Source organism: Delphinapterus leucas, chromosome 6 (assembly GCF_059928025.1).
Source record: "Delphinapterus leucas isolate spDelLeu-1000000601 "Yukka" chromosome 6, BTC_Dleu_Yukka2, whole genome shotgun sequence".
Taxonomy (NCBI): Eukaryota; Metazoa; Chordata; class Mammalia; order Artiodactyla; family Monodontidae; genus Delphinapterus; species Delphinapterus leucas.
Window position 1 is genome coordinate 119,368,642 of NC_143134.1, and position 18,178 is coordinate 119,386,819.

Genomic DNA, 18,178 nt, shown 5'->3' on the forward strand with positions numbered 1-18,178 from the left:
AAGGAGAATTATTTGCGATACCAATGTCTACAACTATCTAAATTGTTAATTGAGACAGCAGAATAAAGATTGTTTTGGACAAGCATGGCCCCAGAATATTTACTGCATGTACCCCATAGGAACTTACTTGAGGATGTAGCTCTATGAAGAGTAGGGTGGTATGAGAGCAAGACTGGTACTCTTACTCTGATGGTAAGACACAGGGTACCTGTGTCTTAACGTTGCTCTAAGGATGTCCTTATTCCTCATCAGTGCTGGAGATTCTTAGTAACTCTCCTTTATTTTTAGATTTGATGCTGACATGCTCTTTAGTCTGCATTTGAAATTCCAGTGGATGTTTGACAATAGAAAAGGGGGTCTATGAAAACCTCTAAATGGAGAACACCCCACTCACAGAGTGTTACTGCTATGAATTCGTTCTACCTCAGAGAGAAAGAAAAACAGTGCAGATCCTGCGATAGGAATGCAAGCCTTCCCCAAATTACAAATGACCAGATGTCAAGGATCCTTAGCATAATGAATACTGGAAATACCCATACTATGTCCTTTAGGGTAAGGGTCTACAACATTCCCCATATTTTGTTCCTCTTAATTTCTTTAGAAAATCATATCACTGTTCAGAAATGTTCGCCTTTTCTCTCTGGAGGTGGATTATATTTCTCTGCCATTTGGCCAATACTTGACCACTGGCTTGTTTTGGTCAATGAAGTGTGAGCAAATGTAATGCATAGCATTTCTGAGGTGAGGCAGGAGCTTTAAAACACAGTCCATGATTTACCACACTTTCTCTTCCCTTTGCCTCAATGACATTTAATGTTTGAGACAGGCTGTTCTATCAGCTTTGGTTGAAGAGTGAAGGCAATGTGTAGCAGAGGCACAACCTACCAGCGATGTTCATCACATAGCGTGAACGTTCACGTTCATGTGAAAAATAACCTTTCTTGTTATTAGCCACTGATATTTTGACGTTTGTTACTCAAGCATAACCTAGACTCTTACAGATAAAATTTCATTTTAGAGTGGCTTCTAGTTGGTAATATCTAAGGAAGCATTTCAATGTCATCAGTAACGTACCTCTAAATCCCAGGGTGGGATGGCTTATTTAGGTGACAGTCTCATATGCAAAGCGAGTCACAACCAGAGTATGTGGATTCTTTTTTAACCTGAGAATCTTTCCCTATCCGGTTTGGGCAAAATCATTCTCATTCATTCATTTCAGAAATATTGAGGGCCAACAAAATGCCAGGCATTTTGTTAGGTACTGGGAACAGCAATGAACAAGGCAGGTACGGTCCCTGCCTCAACAGAGGTTTCATTCTAGTGGAAAAGACAGACAATAAACAAATAATTACACAGTGATTTAAAAACAGTCGCGATAAATGCTAAGATGATGAAGTCTACGGTGTTAGTAGAACATAGAACACTGGACCTGACTGGGTCTGGGTCATCCTCCTCTTTGATGCCCCCAGAAATAAGTGAGTTGCCCAGAGTTACTCAACAACTAAAAGGGGGAAGAACCAGAGCCTCATCCTCTTACTTAGGCATTCTGTGATCTTTGGACCAAACCTTGAACTGTGCCTTATATTTGGGCCAATAACCCTGTTTTCACTCATAGAGAGAGCCAGCTGGAATTTGGATGAACCAACATACTCACCTCAGATTTTTGAAAGTATTCAAAACTCAAGTATCACTGATACTGGGTCAGCAGAACCATCCCTGTTTGGGAAGGTTGATGCCATATCCTTGATTTTTACAAGGATAGCAAATTAAAACACTCAACACACCCAAGCCGGACCACAGATAGATATGTTGGCATGTGTCGGTCCTGCCTCACAATAGCACTTCAACAACAGCAACACCGCCAACTATGTGCTTTCCTACATGGCTCGAAACATTTTGTCCAAAAGCGATACTCTCCAATATTGCAATTTTGCCAGATTCTTTTATTTTACCATAATCTAGGAATTAATCCGATTTGGCTTTATTCAATTCAAAATAAGTTTCCTAAGCACCTAGGGATATAGGGGAAAATAAGACTCAGTCTCTGCTCTAAAGGAACTCACAGTCTAGTAGTGAATCATTAACAAATGAAGAACTGCTCTTTGATTATTGGCCATTTATTGCTCATACTACTTTCCAAAATCTAAAGTTCTCCTATCATGCTGACACGAGAGCTCAAGAGAAGTCACCTTGAATTTTACTCCTTTATTTCCCTTTTCTTAGTGCTCATCTTCCTTCATAACTTCAAGATGGGCATAAAATAGTTGACAACATGACTCTCCATTAAATTCGATTCCTTGGCACCATAGAGCTTGGAAATATTAATCATGAGGGCAATCTTGTTAATCCAAAGAGGGGCACCTCTATTTGGACCTGCCACTGACAAAATGTGTGTCAAGACCCTAAGCCTTGTTTCTTGGTGGGGGTGGGGGGTAGCTGTTTGCTCATTTGTAAAATCCACCTCAAAAGCTCAAGTGTGTTCCACCGTTACGATTCCTTCCCTTGCTTTGAAATATCTATATCTAGTTACCATCATTTTTAAAAGTTACTTAAGCATTCCAAGAAGCCCTCTTGCAATACTGTTTTGACTCAGCAGGCAGGAAAGCAACGATGGTCCTGTGGTATTTCCTGTATCCCCAGAGTCCCAGAGTTCGTGAAGGAATGTGTAAGAGGACACCGCGCTGGCTTTCCAGTAGAAGCGCCCTTCCTAAGCTGTGTCGCTAGGCAACCCCAGGTGTGGCATTAGCCCATCCATCCTCGAGGAAACTGATTACGACGCAAGAATTCGGGCCCAGGACTCTGTAAACGTGGGGCACTATTTTGTGGTGCTGTTCCTTGCCCTCCAGCCTCCCTCTGGGTCCTCACGGTGCCATTTCAAAGCGCTCAGTCCCAGTATTCCTAATCGATGGTCATTTCTGAGAGGGGCAGGCAGGGTGCTGTCTAGGGAAAGCCAGGTCACTCCTCTCTGGGTTTCCAAACGGTCGACAGCCGGACACCTCGCGACACACAGACACACACACAGACACACACACACACACACACACACACACACACACGCCTCAAGGGTCTGTCACGACATCATCGACAGCCCTCGACCAAATCGCGTCTGGGAATGGCGGGATCGCAACCTATCCCTCGAAACCAGATGGCAGCCTCGCTCGCAGGGCCCGCCCCCCACTTCCGGCCGGACCGCGGTCACGTGCCCTGACCCCGCCCCGCAGACGCGGCTCCTCTCGCGTCGGCGAGCGTCCCGGCTCCCCTTCCGCCGGAAGTGGGGCGACTTTCCCTTTCCGGCTACGGGTCCCCAAGCGGAGCGGGAGGCCCGACGGGGGAGCCGAGCGGCGGCGGCGGCGGGGGCGGTAATGGCGGAGCTGGTGCAGGGGCAGAGCGCTCCGGTGGGGATGAAGGCCGAGGGCTTCGTGGACGCTCTGCACCGGGTCCGGCAGGTACGGGCGCGGCAGGCTGGTAGGAGCACGGGAGCCTGAGGCGGGGCCGGGTCGGGCCTGATGGGGAGAAGGGGGTCCGGCCTGGGGGCGGGAGGTAACCTGGGCTGACGCCCCAGCTGGGCTCGGCCTTTCCTTGTGGCTCCTGCAGCCGAGAGGAGCCGAGGGATGAGGCGCCACTGGGAGGCCCAGGCCCAGCCTGTCGGGCAGGTCTCCCAGGTGCCTGCAGCCGCTGGGAAAGGATTTGTCCAGGACGCCTGGCCCTATCGCGTCCCCACGCCGGGGCTGGACCCGCAGGGCAGCCAGCGTGGGGTTCTGAGGTTTACGGGGGTTGGGGGCTAGGGGAGCTCACGGCGAGGACCCGGTCTAGACAGAAGGGGGCTGTCTCAGGCCCAGTAGCTTTTTAAAACTTGGAAAACATCCTCTTCAGACTTATTATATTTCGAGGGTGGAGTGGAAGGAATTCGAGGGTATTTTACTTTCGAGGGTGCTCTGGGAGAGGAGAGAAAGAAAGATGTTAGACAGGTGTGGGTGGTCCATAAGACGTAGAAATTCCTTATGGGCAATAGTTTTTCCTCTTTCAGGGAGCATGTGATATGAAGTCATTGCAGCAGTGAAACTTGACCATCTGACAATGTCGTGCATTTTGTCAGAGTTAAATAAACTGATTTTTAAGAGGTTGCAAGCTTCCCTGGAGAATGCATATGGGACCTGCCAGAAATACTCTTTGGTTTCTGGTATGATGTTTCGCACAGAACATGTCCTCGTGTGTGAAGCTTACTGAACTTAAGCGTTAGCTCTAACACTTAAATTTCTTCTGCTGTGTGTCTTATACTCATCGTCTCTTCCTATTTAATTGTAGGCATACTAACGGATACTTTAAAAGTTGGGCTATAACTAATTACTGCTTGATTCCTAACAGAAAGCTACAGGACTCATTGTATTAGAAGAAAGCCTCCACTCGGTCGCTTGAAGATATGGTCTTTACACCTCTTTCCAGTATTCCAGGGGAGGGAACCCTACCTGTTTCCCAGATACTGACTTTTCTTTGTAATACTGATGCTCCTATAGACATTACATTGGATCCCAGAAGTGTCCAAACCTGTGGTTCCGCCTAAAATTTTATCCGATGACTTGTTACTTACTGCCTAGGCACCAACCAATATATAGTGAGTATCCATCTTACTTAGACTTCAGAGCCAACCAGTGGCTGTAATGGATGAACAGTGCCATCCAGCTCCCCTTCCAGCACTCTGCTTGCCGGCGTGTTACACTGCTGTCCTCTACAGTACAGGGTCCTGAACCTTGTTTCTCACTGGCTACTAATATGTAATGGCTTTCACTCTGTGCTGATGTGTGACAATCACCTTGTCGGCCTCTGTATCCAGGAAGAATTATAGTCACTACCCTAAAGAGCTCAGATCCTCAGTTTGCAGAAGGCCTGTAGTTGAACACAAAATGAATTTTGAACCATTGAGAAGACTTTCTGCTTCTCTTGAGCCAGTGGTTGAACTCATATTCTTGGACAACCTGCTCAAGAGGGAGGGAGACCCTCTGTTAAATGCTGACCTAATGTGGATTATGGGAGCAGTGGTGTTTACTACTAGCAGAGGAAACTTCACTGGAAATGTTCCCAGCTCTGAAATGCACCATTGACTGGAGCAGTTGTAAGCCCAATGGAGACAGTGCTGTAAGTGTATTCCTTCCGAATATTAACAGCTGGAGGGCGATACTATCTCCAAGGATTTGATGGCCTTTAAACACTAAAGAAAACACAGGTTTGTGGGTAATTTTAGGTTTACTTATAGATTTGCATTGGGCAAGAATTGAATGTTAGAAATCTACAGTATTGTGTGCTTATATCCATAGTAAAGCTTTTACCTCGAAGGGTCTCGTGTCATTTGGGCATCTGACGATGGTGGTTCTGCCTCGCCACTGTATACACAGCATGTTGCAGAAATGTGACTTTCCCCCCAGTAACTGGAGATAAAAGGCAGTGCATTTCTTTATTTAAATGATTGGAAAGCTTTCTCTCCTCTTAGGTGTCCTCATAAACACCAGGGGCAGTCTGTAAGGCCCTCATAAGTTTGTCAGGGAGCAGTAAGCTGTCTGGTGCCCAGTTTATCCGGAATATCACAGCAGAGTCTGAGTTGACCCTGATGGGATTTGAACCTGCAGTTTCTATTAAGTCTGATATGTAGAGTCCAGTACCTAATCCACTAAGCTTCCCTCCTGGCATGTTGAAGCCTCCTTTTGTATCCTTTGGACTCTTTCCAACACAGGGAACCAATTGTTGCTGTTAGATCACTCTAAGCATGGTATTCCTAGATCTGAAGGGAGTCTCTGAAGATGTCATGTAAAATTTAAAATTTCTGCAGCAGTGTGAAGTCCAGTGAACTAATAGTGTTTGGCCAAAGGGATAACATAGCCACTTTGTAGGGAAGTACACAAATGTAGAAATGTGATCTGATTCAGTCCCACTGGTGAAGATCTAAAACTGCCGGGTGTACCTCTAAGCTGACTACTGTCTGTCAGGCTTTCAAGGGGACCTCATGGAGATTATGGATGAGAAGATACAAATCTGTTTTGTTTAGCTTTTCTAAAAATATAAAAGAGTTCCTGGAAAGCCCACTGCTGATAGTTTAGTAGCATCCATCACCAGGTGCATCCATCACTAGGCGCACCCATTCGCATGTTAACAGGACGATGTCACACCACGGTGTACTTCACATTCCCAGCAGCCTTCCTTCCACGAGCTGGACCAACCGCCTGCCAGTCATCACCCAAATAGACGTTCTCTTATCAAACTGCTAGGGCTTCTTAGGACTTTAAGCTCCTATTTTGACCTAGACCCAGTCATTGCCTCTGCACTGCATAATTCTAGAGTGTTCTATTCACATAAATATGGTGTTAATTGGTACCTCATGGAGTTGGGCATCATGGTGATTCTGCTCTCAAATGACTGTGACCAAGGCACTGAAGAGTCAGTGGAAAGGAACCTTTGACAGATTTTAAGGCCCAGAGCCTACTCTTTACTAGCACTGTTTTTTGGAACTGTTTGGTTGGTGTGGGGCCTCAGAAGTTCCACAGTCCTGCAGAAAATGCTTCCCAGTGCTGCTGTTTCACACTTCGAGCCTGAGCAGTAGATGATTTGGCACATGTGCTGTATAGAAACACTACATTTCCTTTAAAAGAATGTGCCTCCACCATTTAAAGAAAAGGCCTGTGTTCATTGACTGTTGGGCACTCCTTGAGAGATACTGCCTTTGCTCACCTCATATGTGATGTTTGTGCCTCATGGCAGAGTCACGTGTGCTGAATGCTCAGCGGCTTTAAGTTTACTCCACTGAGACTGTCTTAGACGTGCCCAGTGGTTGAGTAGCTCAGATCATCATTTCACAAGGGACTAACTCCTGCATGTACATTCATTTGAACTTTCTCGGACATTTGAAGAAAACCAGTGTCTGCAGGACATCTGTGGGCTGCTCTGTGTCTTTGCTTTGATGGGACCAGTAGAATACCCTACAGAGAGCGAGTTCTTGTTTAAGGGTTTTCATGATGTGACTGAGCCCATTTGGGTCACCGCACTTTTTTTTTTTCTGTTGCGGTACGCGGGCCTCTCACTGCTGTGGCCCCTCCCGCCGCGGAGCACAGGCTCCGGACACGCAGGCTCAGCAGCCATGGCTCACGGGCCCAGCCGCTCCACGGCATGTGGGATCCTCCTGGACCGGGGCACGAACCCGTGTCCCCTACATCGGCAGGCGGACTCTAAACCACTGCGCCACCAGGGAAGCCCTGGGTCACCACACTTTAATGGAAGCACTGAACTTCATATTTGGTATTGAAAAGTAGATGGTAAATGAACAGTACATTCCACTGTATGCCTCTAACGCTTTTCTGATATTCAGCTGGGACTTCTTTATCTTTCTTTTAAAATCTGATAACCCATGTGTATCATCAAAGTAAGGTTTCTTAAGTCCCAAATAAAAATTTGCCTAGACCAGAGTTTTCAGACTGGCGGCTTGTGGGCTGGAGAAGGCTCAGAGCGGGCCTGCAGGCGTGCTTTGTTTGACCACACGCTGCCAACACTTAGAAACTAGAACAATTTCACGTAAAAAGTGAGATTTTTATCTAATACTTGGCCGTACTGCTCCCACGTTCTGCAGTGACTTTATTTGGCAGGAGCTGGGTAGCAGCTGCCCCTTTGCACGGGGCATTGACTCTTCGAGTTGCCTTTGTTCTCGCCACTTTGCTTTTGTTCTGCACTGCCCATCGGGATGCCTAGTCAGCAGCTTTTTTTCCCTCATCCTTTTCCAAATTGTGAGCCCATACAATAATTTAAATTTCTAATGGAAAGAGCTCTGGTGGAGAGTTAAGAGATCTGAGTCTCCTGCAAGTAGCTGCATGACCTTGGGCTAGGTTGGCCTTTCCCAGCATTTGATCTACAAGCTGTTCATTGATCTTCCATGGAAAAGGGCTCATGGACAGAGAAGTTTGGGGGATACAGGGTTAAATAAAGGTGAATTGGCTTCTTTACTGCAGGACTTCTCAGAGCCCTTAGTATGCTTCTGTGCATTAAGTCCTACTAGGGTTTGGGATATGCCTTTTAAATATACCCAAGTTCTGTCACTTCATACCCTCTCTTCATAAAACCAAATCACCGTCTGTGGATCAAACTTCAGGAAATATTAAGCTAGATAATCTCAGTGGTCCCTTCAGGCTCACCAACATTCAGAGCTTCCATCCAGCTAGATCTGAAAAAAGTTTTGGCCATATCATTTTGGTTTTTACTTTCTAATGTGTTGTGTTGCGTGTCTGTTCAAGCTCCCCTCTCCCTAGCTTTGCTGTGCAATTCTTTAACTCTGTTAATCATCCCTCTTGAAAATGTTTTGCATTTAGAGTTTTGTTTAAAGACACTTGGGAAAGAATAGCCAGCACTTTTGGAGGCATGAACTACATTTTTATCCTAGTATCAGGTGATAGCAGATCACTTGCAAGACTGAGTACTGTTCATGGAAATTGTGATGGGGATTGCCTGCTGTTGTTTGAGGATCTGCTGAGTCCAAGGCCTCTTGCTGGATGCCGGGCCAGTGTAAAGATAAATAAGACAAGTTTGTTGCTGGTTTTATCTTACCGTGGAATTAGATCCTCACAACAACCGAGTGAAATAGTCAGGACAAGGGTTATAATTTTCATTTTATATTTGGAAATAATAAGCCAAAGGGAGATAAAGCAGTATTCTCGGAGGCACACAAACAGTTAATATATGCAGTAGTTCTTGGACCCATGTCTTCTGCATTCTAAGAGGGACTCGGTTCCTTTGCAGAGATAGTTGGGTAGTTTTCCATCTCAATGAGAATTCTGCAGCAGAATCTTCAAAGCATCCAAGGGATGCTGGTGGAATTAGATGGGACATAGGGGAGAAAACTAATGGGCATGTCATCTTGAGGGTCTTTGGAGGGGGGATCCTAGCTGGAACAGTATTTCAGCTTGGAGCCTCAGCTGGTCATCTTAGCGTTTTTCCGACAGGCTTCTCCGTATTCACTTTAATTTTAGCAAACGTTTAATGAGTACTTTCTATGTGCCAAACACATTGCTGTGCATTAGGGAAGTTCTTGAACTTGTTTTGGAGCATAGACCTTTTTAAGACTTGAAAACTTTGAACCGCTCCTCAGAAATATTTAAATAGTTTTATGTAATTTCAGGAGCTTCATGAATTCTCTAAAGCTAATCCCTGGAGCTCCCAGTCAAGGAACCTTTGTCCTGGGAGTACCAAGATGATTGAGACAGGTCCGCACCTCAAAGAGCTCCCTGTAATGGGGAGACAGTATAACCAGCAACTTTCTCAGTGAGGTCACGCTATTTAAAGGTAGTTTGTAAAGTGCTTTGCAAACAGATAAGGGAGTATTTAATTCTCCCCAAATGTGGGTGGCATGAAGTTGTCAGCAAAAGCTACTAAGAAGAGCTGATATCTTATTCGATTGACATATAGAATTCCTTGTTTTGGTTAATGCCAGTTAACAGGGCAGAATCAGCCAGGGCCCCATCTCTAATGACAACAATAGCTACCATTCATTGAGCTCGTGTTGTGCTGGGTGCCAGGCAAGGACTTTCATATAAGTTCTCTCATTTGATGGTTGCAGAATACCCAAGAGGTAGTATAGTGCAGTGGTTATTAAGGCTTTGGATTCAGTCTATATGAGTTCAAGTTCTGGTTCTGCCAATCACTAGCTTAGTGACTTCGGATAAGTTATCTACCATCTTTAAACCTCAGTTTCCTCATCTGTAAAAGGGAGATCATTGGTGGTGGCTATATCTATCTATCTGTATCTATATCGATAGATACTTTTTTTTTTTTTTTTTTTTGGAATAGCTAACATTAGAAGTTAGGAGGTTACCCTTGGGAGGTGGAGGTGGGTAGTGACTGAAGGGGTCGTGAGGCAGCTTCGGGGGTTCTGTTCCGTTTCCTGATCTGGATGCTAGTTGCACAGGCATTATTTTAGTACATGAAAATTCAGGCTGTCAACTCACCCATGTACTTTTTTTGTATTATTATTTTATTTTTCAATAGAAGGTTAAACTTAGCAAACATTTCTCGTTCCTTACCACGTGCCCAGCGTTGTTCTGGGTGCTTTACATTGTTATCTTGGTATCCCCATGGGTACAATTCTAGGCAGACTGGCTACAGATCCCACAGAATTGAGCTCCTGTCTGAGGTCACCGTGAAGATGAAATGAGGGCACCATCAGGCACTTAGTAAGTGCACAGTGAATTTGATACACTGCTGTCTTCATAGTAATCTAGGTAGTGGGTGCAGAATGAGGACTTGCCTCTGTGCACCTTGGCTCCAGACCTGCCCTCTGAGACTTGCTCACCCTCAGCCACTGGGCTCGACCGCTCTGGCCACATACTGTGTCTTCCTGCTGTGGAGAGTAGAGACTTTCAGTCCAGTCTGTCAGTTCGCCAGGGCAGGGCCACCCTGGGTGACTTTAGAGCAGAGGTTCCAGGGAAGCAGGTTGGGTTGGTTCCTCCTCCCTAAGTGGTGGTGTGAGCTCTCACCTCTGCTTTAGAATCGACAGTGACTATGTTGAATGACGTGGACCCAATCAGCGTGTGGATGACTTGCCGCCATTCAGATAGGTTTGCCTGTTTCCATTTAGTGGAAGGTTTTATTAAATGTGAAGTTGTGGAAATATTCACAGCTTTCTGTTCGGGTTTATAGGGTGAGCTACTCTGATTACAAAACTTAAAGATGTGCACTGGGAATAATTAATTGCCATGTTTCCTAACGTTAGTGAATCGTGTACCACCTTTATTATGATTTTTGTCATATCAGTGAACCCTCAGTATTCTATTTACTTTGTATTTTAAAACCATTTTAAATTTAGATTTATTTAAAATATTTTTGAACATTCATCCATGCACCTCCCCGAATTGCTTTGTACTCTTTAGAAAACACTGGTTTAGTTCATCCCTGCATTTTACAGGGAGCGAGACCACTGAAGGTCTTGCCCAAGGTCGTACACCGGAAGAGCCAGCTGGAAAACCAGGGCTCCTGACTGATTCCTGGTCCAGTGCCCCGCTCCTCCACATTTCCACTGACTACTGGCAGTGGAGGTTAAATGTCTATGACGTTGATTTATATTTCATCTATTAGCTGTGCTGAAAATAGCACAGGTAGTGAGGTAACCCATTCTTGCTGCCTCCCCCCAGAAAGGGGGGAAAGTGAATCAAGTAGCAGAAAATCGGTAGCAGCGTCCCCTCAAGGTCTTGCTTTCAGATAAGCAGTGGCGTGGCCTTGGTTTTCCTGGAGTACCGTGGCTTCTGTGACTGTTTTCTGGCTTACACCATTATTAACTGAAAATGTACCTCACTTCCCTTAAGCAGCTACTTTCTGTTCAGAATGGTCAGTTATGGACGTGAGGAATCACTTGACTTCTGTGTACTGGAAGTCATTAGGTTTTAAGTCCTCGGGAAGTGACTATGTTTAAGAAAGTATTAGGTGGAGGAAAGGGAGTTAGCCTAGTGCTGTGGCCAGCAGCATGGACTCTGGAGTCAGGCAGGCCTGGGCTTCAATGCTGCTTCTGCCATTTATAAGATGTGTGACTTTGGGCAGGTCACTCAGCCTCTCTGAGCTTCACTTTTCCTTGTCCTAAAGTGAAAATAATAATACTAACCTCCTAAAGAATCATCATGAGGAATAAATGAGATAGCATCTTTAAAATGTTCTTAGCAGAGTGCCTACACATAGTAAGCACTCATTGAATTTTAACTCATTATTTTAGTAGGCATTTAAAATCATGTCTTAGAACAAGGCTGCATTTGTATGAATAAAGGAATACATTGTTTCTTTATAGCATATTGTAATATAATATATAATGTGATACCAATGTAAGTTGTGGTATAATTGTATATTATAATGTTAAACTCACATCTAACATTTGTTTAGCCGCAGTTCAAATGCAGTTATTGACTTCAGAGCTACACCTCTTAACCATTATCCTGTAATGCTTTTCTCTTAGTGAAAATTTCCCAAATTATAGATAACCTGAGGCAAACATGATTTAAAAACAAATCTGAAATCCTCAGTCACATTTTAGAAGGTCGCATGTTGATTTAATCAAAATTAGGAATAGAAAACTATTGTGACACTTCTGGCATATCAGCTTTGGGGAAAAAATTACGTTCCAGCAGTATATGAAACATACCATATAAATTATAAGGAACGCCAAGGACTCAGGAATGACATCTGAGCTAATTTGGAAGGAAGGGAAGAGGTCTGGAAGCTAAGAGGTCTCATCGGAAGAGGGTAGAGAGGGTGCCAGATATGTAGAGCTTACATTTAGGGTCCTGTCTTTGAGGGTGATCTGACACGCACACTACTGGGGGACTCCACTGATAACCATAACCTCTTCTCTTGTGTTTTGGGGTCGTCGTTACTGTCTCTTGCCAATGTTTTGGTCTGTCTTCAAACAGGCAACTGGGCCAGTAATCTTGAAAACCCTCACATTGGCCATTTACTGCTCAGTTTTTTGGGCAGACGAAAGGGTCTCGGTGGGGCATAAGCCACTGCAGTGTTCTCACGTTTTAATCTGCCTGCTTCCCGAGCTGAGTCCTTAAAGATAAGTTTTGCATCTTAAGTAAGTAGCCAACCTCCACAAGCTTATCCAAAACACATACGGAGAGCAAGGTTGAAAGCTGGTGGTAGAATGCTGTTAGGCGAGATTTATACAGTATTCTGTTTTAGAGCAAATGCCCACTCGCCTTGAAATTTGAATATAAGAGATGGGGTTTCTATCAGCTGTCTTAGTATTTTAATTATTTAACTTAAAATAGTGTTTTTCAACAAGCACCTGTCCAGGCTACCACCATCTGTAGCCTAGACAGGGCAAACATTTTCTTCAAAAGTCCATAGTGGTAATTCCCTGGTGGTCCAGTGGTTAGGACTCTGCGCTTTCACTGCCAAGGGCCCAGGTTCAGTCCCTTTTCGGGGAACTGAGATCCCACAAGCCGTGTGGTGCGGCCAAAAAAAAAAAAAGTTCAGGTAGTAAATTTTATATATATATATATATATATATATATATATGTACTCTGCACACCATATGATCTCTGTGAATGGGTGTGGCTGTGTTCTAATAAAACTTTATTTACCAAAGCAGGTATTTCACCAGCTGGGGTTTGCTGACTCCTGGCCTAGAATACCTCCTAAATGGTCCTGCTACTCTTGTCCCCTTAGAATCTATTGATATTTTCCTTGTCCAGGGGCATTTTTTTAAATCATAACTCAGCAGGTTACTCCGCTTACTAAGCCTTGTAGTTGCTTTCCATCACCCTTCATATAAAATCCAAGCCCCAGAATTCCCTGGTCCAGTGGTTAGGACTCCATGCTTCCACTGCAGGGGGGCACAGGCTCCATCCCTGGTCGGGGAACTAAGATCCTGCAAACTGCGAGGTGCAGCTAAATACATACATAAACATAAATAAATAAATAAGTGAATAAATCCAAGCCCCTTCCCATGACCTCTGAAGCCCTATGTGAACTGCCCTTGCCTACCCCTTGGAACACATCTAGTTCCTTCTGTTCTAGTGACGTCAGCTTACCTATCAAGCTTTCTCCTGCCTCAGGGCCTTTGTACAAGCTGTTCCCTCTGCCTAGAATGCTCTTCCTCATCATTTAGGTGTCAGATCACATCTCACCTCACAGCAGCCTTCCCTGATCACCCTGTTTAAAGTAGCTCTCCTGAGGACTCTGTATGTCCTTGTCTTCTCTTATTAGTATCATGCTTATCACCAGCTGAAATGATCAGTTTACTGATTAGCTTGTGTACCTGTGACTCCCCACTGACTGCCGACTCTGGGAGAGTAAGGACCTGCTTATTCTTGTTCACTGCAGAGCCCAGGACATAGACACTAGGCACTTGTTGGGTGAGTGGCCTTCTTTTACAGCCCTGGTATTTGTGAAGGGCTGGTATCTTTCTCGTGTACAGAGCTCCTTTGTGTTCAGAGAATGTTGTTATCTCTTCAAAAACTATGAAGCAGGATGGTATTATACCCAGAGGATCTTAGGCAGAGAGGAAGGGGACTTGCCCAACACCGCAGAGCTAGGAAATGAAAAGGACGAGACCTGACCCAGGATACCTGACATTTAAATTCTGCCTTAGGTTTTCAGTATCATGATTGTCTTTGGTTGTTTGTTTAATTTACGTTGGTCCCAGAAAGTCTCAGAATTCTGGGCACATCTGGACAACCTCAGGAAAACTACCACTGAAGACATAGGTCTGGGACGTCTATGCTGGCTGCCCTTAATCCAGCCTTGCTTGTTAGGCTTAACTGAGGGACTAACATGAAGACCAGTTGTAAATATTCCTTCGATTAAATCAAAGAGTTAATTTATTGTGAAAATCAAGTTTAATTCCTAATGGAAACAAAGCAGATAAGTGTAGGAAGCTCTACGTAGCATTTGTTTCGAGGGGAAAAATTGAATAGCTATGTTCTGTTCTTTGATGATGAATGTTAGAAGTTAGAATAGCTCTCAGAGGTTATCTCGGTTTCTCCAGCACAGGAATCCTTCCAAACTAGTCTGGACAGATGGTCATCCCCCTGCTGTTTGAACTTCCAGTGAAGAGCAGCCTGTTGTTTTACGTTACTGTAGATCACCTCATCACTTTATAGGGGTTAAAGTCAATAGGACGAATATATTCCTAAAGAGCTGTCAACATTTGAGCAAACATGGCCTTTTAAATATTGCTGCGGAATTTGTTCCTTAAGGGAATCCTGTGCTGAAACCTTTTGAACAAAGTCCTTCATATTCTTGGCCTGTTCTTTTCCTTAAAGTGTGGTATACCTATATTTTAAGTGATGACTTGAAAATTTGCTTGTAGAAGACACATTTCTGGAAGTTCATGACTAAGACCAAAAGGGAACTCAGTTAATAATGCAGAGTCCATGTCCTGTCACAGCATTGCTTTACATTAGTCTCCGTCGGGGGGAGAAATGGGGTAACAGCCCTTTAAAGAAGACTCTTGTCTTTCTCCCTCGATGGAGCCATGATGTGTTACTGAGTATTTAAATCTGATTCTCTCTGTAGATTGCTGCTAAAATTGATTCAATTCCTCACTTGAATAATTCCACACCTCTAGTGGACCCCTCAGTGTATGGCTATGGAGTACAAAAACGGCCCTTGGATGATGGAGGTAAGTTGCTGTAAATACCTTTGCCTTTCAGGTGGTAGTGAGCCTGCCAGTTAAGCTGGAGTCTGTGTCAGCCATTTCCTTAACAGCTTTCTCCAGCGTCACTCTCTGAAGAAGAATGCTTGCGGGGAAGTTCTTAAGATGATTTTCCTCAGCAGTTCTACGGTATTTGAGTTCTTACTTGCCTTGATAATACAGGAAGTCTTTTCGGCTGGGCTGTAAGGTAAAAAGACAGTCTTCGAGCATCAGCTTGGAAATAATTGGACTGATTCGAGAGTTTTGCTTGATTTAGCCCTCAGTTATTCCTCAGTGCACACGTGGGAATTGAAGTTCCCACTTTTCTCCAAAGAAAAGCTGAGATTTGGTGCATGGCTCTGTGGAGGCTGTGGCTACATACTGACCTTAAAGAAAGGAAAGGGGAGTGATGACCTTTTTTCAGTTTATCTGCTGGGTTTTTTCCACCATTCCCATTTATAACAGGCTCTTTCTAGCAGCATCCATTTTTCTTTCATTCATTCTTCGTTTATTTCATTGGTTTGTTGATACACCCTACTCATCCCCAAAAGAATTTGAGACCACTTAGAAGTGCGTCATTACCAGCCCTTTGGCAAAGAGTATCAGATGTGTTTCTGCAGAGAACTTGGACTTCCTTCATCATATTTCATCTCCCACGAAGTAGCTCTGTAAACGGGCTTCTGAAATACACTAGCTTGCACGTGAATATGCACGTAGTGGGTGGGCCAGCGTCTTCTCTTCCTGTCCTCGATCTGCACATGTACCCAGCCACGTATGTGTGTTCATATTTCTGTGATACCTTATTAAGTGAAAAACAGTCAAGGTATACAACAGTATATACTTTGTAATCTCCTTTCCCAAAAGAAAGTGCGTGTTTCATGTTCATAGAAAAAAATGTAGTTTGGCATGACTAATTGCTCTGGTCTCTTTGGAGATTCTAAAAGAGAGAATCTTTTTTGTAAGTGGGAACCTTTCTGGAATAATTATATAGACTCACACGGTGCAGATTTTAATGGAACAACCCGCAATTTGGGTGTAAAGGTTCTTGTCTATTTTAAAAAATTATTAATGTTTATGGTCACTCACAGAAAATCTACCACAGGGCCACTGGAACTAAGGTGAACATTTACACTGCTACTCTGAAACGGTATCTTGTGGTCATCTTATATTTGATTGGTGTTAGTGATTTCTTAGACCAAACATGAGGGATTGCATTATCTACATTTTTGCCTCAGCAGAAAGCTGTCATGCAAAGCAACCTTTTTTACCTTTTCGGGGCACTCATGTTTCAGTTCCTCTTATGGGACATCAATATAAAAATACCAGTAAGTTGTCTGGCTCTGAGCATATGTCTCATTAATGGACAGTGTGTCTCTCTGGCCCACCATTTCCAGAAATTGAGATCAATACATTCCACGACTCTCAGCCTTGTTTTCACCCACCGCATAGAGTTGAAGTGTAAAACTTGTGCCCACAGAGAAGAGTATCACTATGTCCTTTGCATAATGAATGCCTGAAAATTTACAAGTGAAACCTCTGGCATCTTGCAGACTTTTTTTCTCCCATTAATCCTTTGCACACCCATTTGAAAGACTGTTGCTCGTTAAGTCACCAGTAAGTCCAGAATCTCACTTGAAACTCCATTATTATATGTGTATCGTCACCTTTTTTTTTTTTTTGAGAACCATAATTTTTTGCATTTTGGGGGACTGAGTTCTTGTGATTAGAGAATAAATACACTTTTTCTCTTTCTTCCCCCCAAATATTAAGTCTCATTTAGTAGGAAAGAACCGAGGGAGACCCTTTCCGCCTTGAACCGCATCTCCTGTCATCCCCAGGCCTGTGTTTTACCATGACGACAGACTGTATTTGAAGTATGAGAAATTTCTCTCAGGCTTTTTACGTTCTACATAACGGTTTGATAAAGTTAATCCTCTCTTCTGTTTAAATAACAGAATTACACAAATTGTTTGTTTTTCTCCAAGTTGGTCTCTTTGTGTAGAGTTTGAGATTTGCTGTGGACCTTAAGGAGAGCTGGGCATCTGGGGCCTGCCCCAGCCTCTTGTCAGTTGTCTCCTGACAGGGGTGAGGTCACTGGGCCAGTTCTGTTCTCTTGAATAAATATGTGGATAAACAGACCCTGTCAAGGAAAGTGATGTTCATGTTTACCCAACAGCTTTCTAAGGGTCACAGGCTTGCTGTTTGTGAGAAGAAAGTTTAGAAAAGCAGAGACGAACAACAAGCAGGAATGCCGGCACTTTTTTCTTAGCAATAAAGATTTACGAGGGCTTTGCAGTTTTTTGTTTGTTTTGGCTTGGGATTTTTTGAGGGACGTTCATCAGATCACCTCTTTAGCAATATGAACTTGCAGACTTTCCCGTGAAGCCAGGTTCTTTGACCTCTGGGAGGTTAAAGTTCAGTCCCCTAGAAGTTTTTGGAGGTGTTATTTGGGTCTGTTTAAAGGTACTTCAACTCTTAAGTCAACCATAAAGAACCTTAACATAGGGCTTACTCAGGACATTGAGATGTGCAAACACGTGTATGAATGGGAGGATTTTTTAAAGTGCTAGGCGGTAAAACAGGAGGAAAGCGATTTGAGTTCGTTGTGTTCTGATGTAGAAAGCGATTTGGGTTAGTTGTGTTCCAAGGCAGTGGTGAGTTGTCCGTCAAGCTGCCAGTTCATGAGCTCACCTGGAACCCAGCAGGAGCTTTGCACCCAGCGTCCAGAGCCTGCCTTGGTCCCTGATCTGGGAAGAGCAGTCATCCTGCTGCCCTCCCCCTCTGGGTCAGGTCATTTTCACTGTCAGCGTCTTCCGTCTTGGCACCCACGCTTTCTCACGGCTTTTGAGGTGCGCCCTACGGATTCGAGAAGCTCCTTGCTGGTCTTGGTGTGACAGTGGTTCCATCCAGTACTTTCTTCATGCTTCTGCTGGAGCCCATCGAACCAGTTCCATCCCTCTGCTCTATGACTTGTGGCAGCTTCCGGTAACCAGGGGGGCCCAGCCCTTCCTAACCTGGCCACCGCCTCCT

The 18,178-nt window shown here is 44.3% G+C and overlaps 1 protein-coding gene across 3 annotated transcripts in view; it reads left to right on the forward strand.

Moving 5' to 3' along the window:
- Positions 1 to 3,289: 3,289 nt before the first annotated feature.
- Positions 3,290 to 18,178, forward strand: part of FUBP3 (far upstream element binding protein 3) — a 49,208-nt gene continuing 34,319 nt past the window's right edge. For 2 of the 3 annotated variants that reach the window (XM_022578444.3, XM_022578445.3), the window contains exons 1-2: positions 3,290 to 3,446; positions 15,031 to 15,136. In XM_022578444.3, the coding sequence (XP_022434152.1) occupies positions 3,363 to 3,446; positions 15,031 to 15,136 (190 nt within the window). In that variant the 5' untranslated portion in view covers positions 3,290 to 3,362. Of the gene's footprint in view, positions 3,466 to 15,030; positions 15,137 to 18,178 lie in introns of all 3 variants that reach the window. The other variant, XM_089913872.1, reaches the window with a different exon arrangement.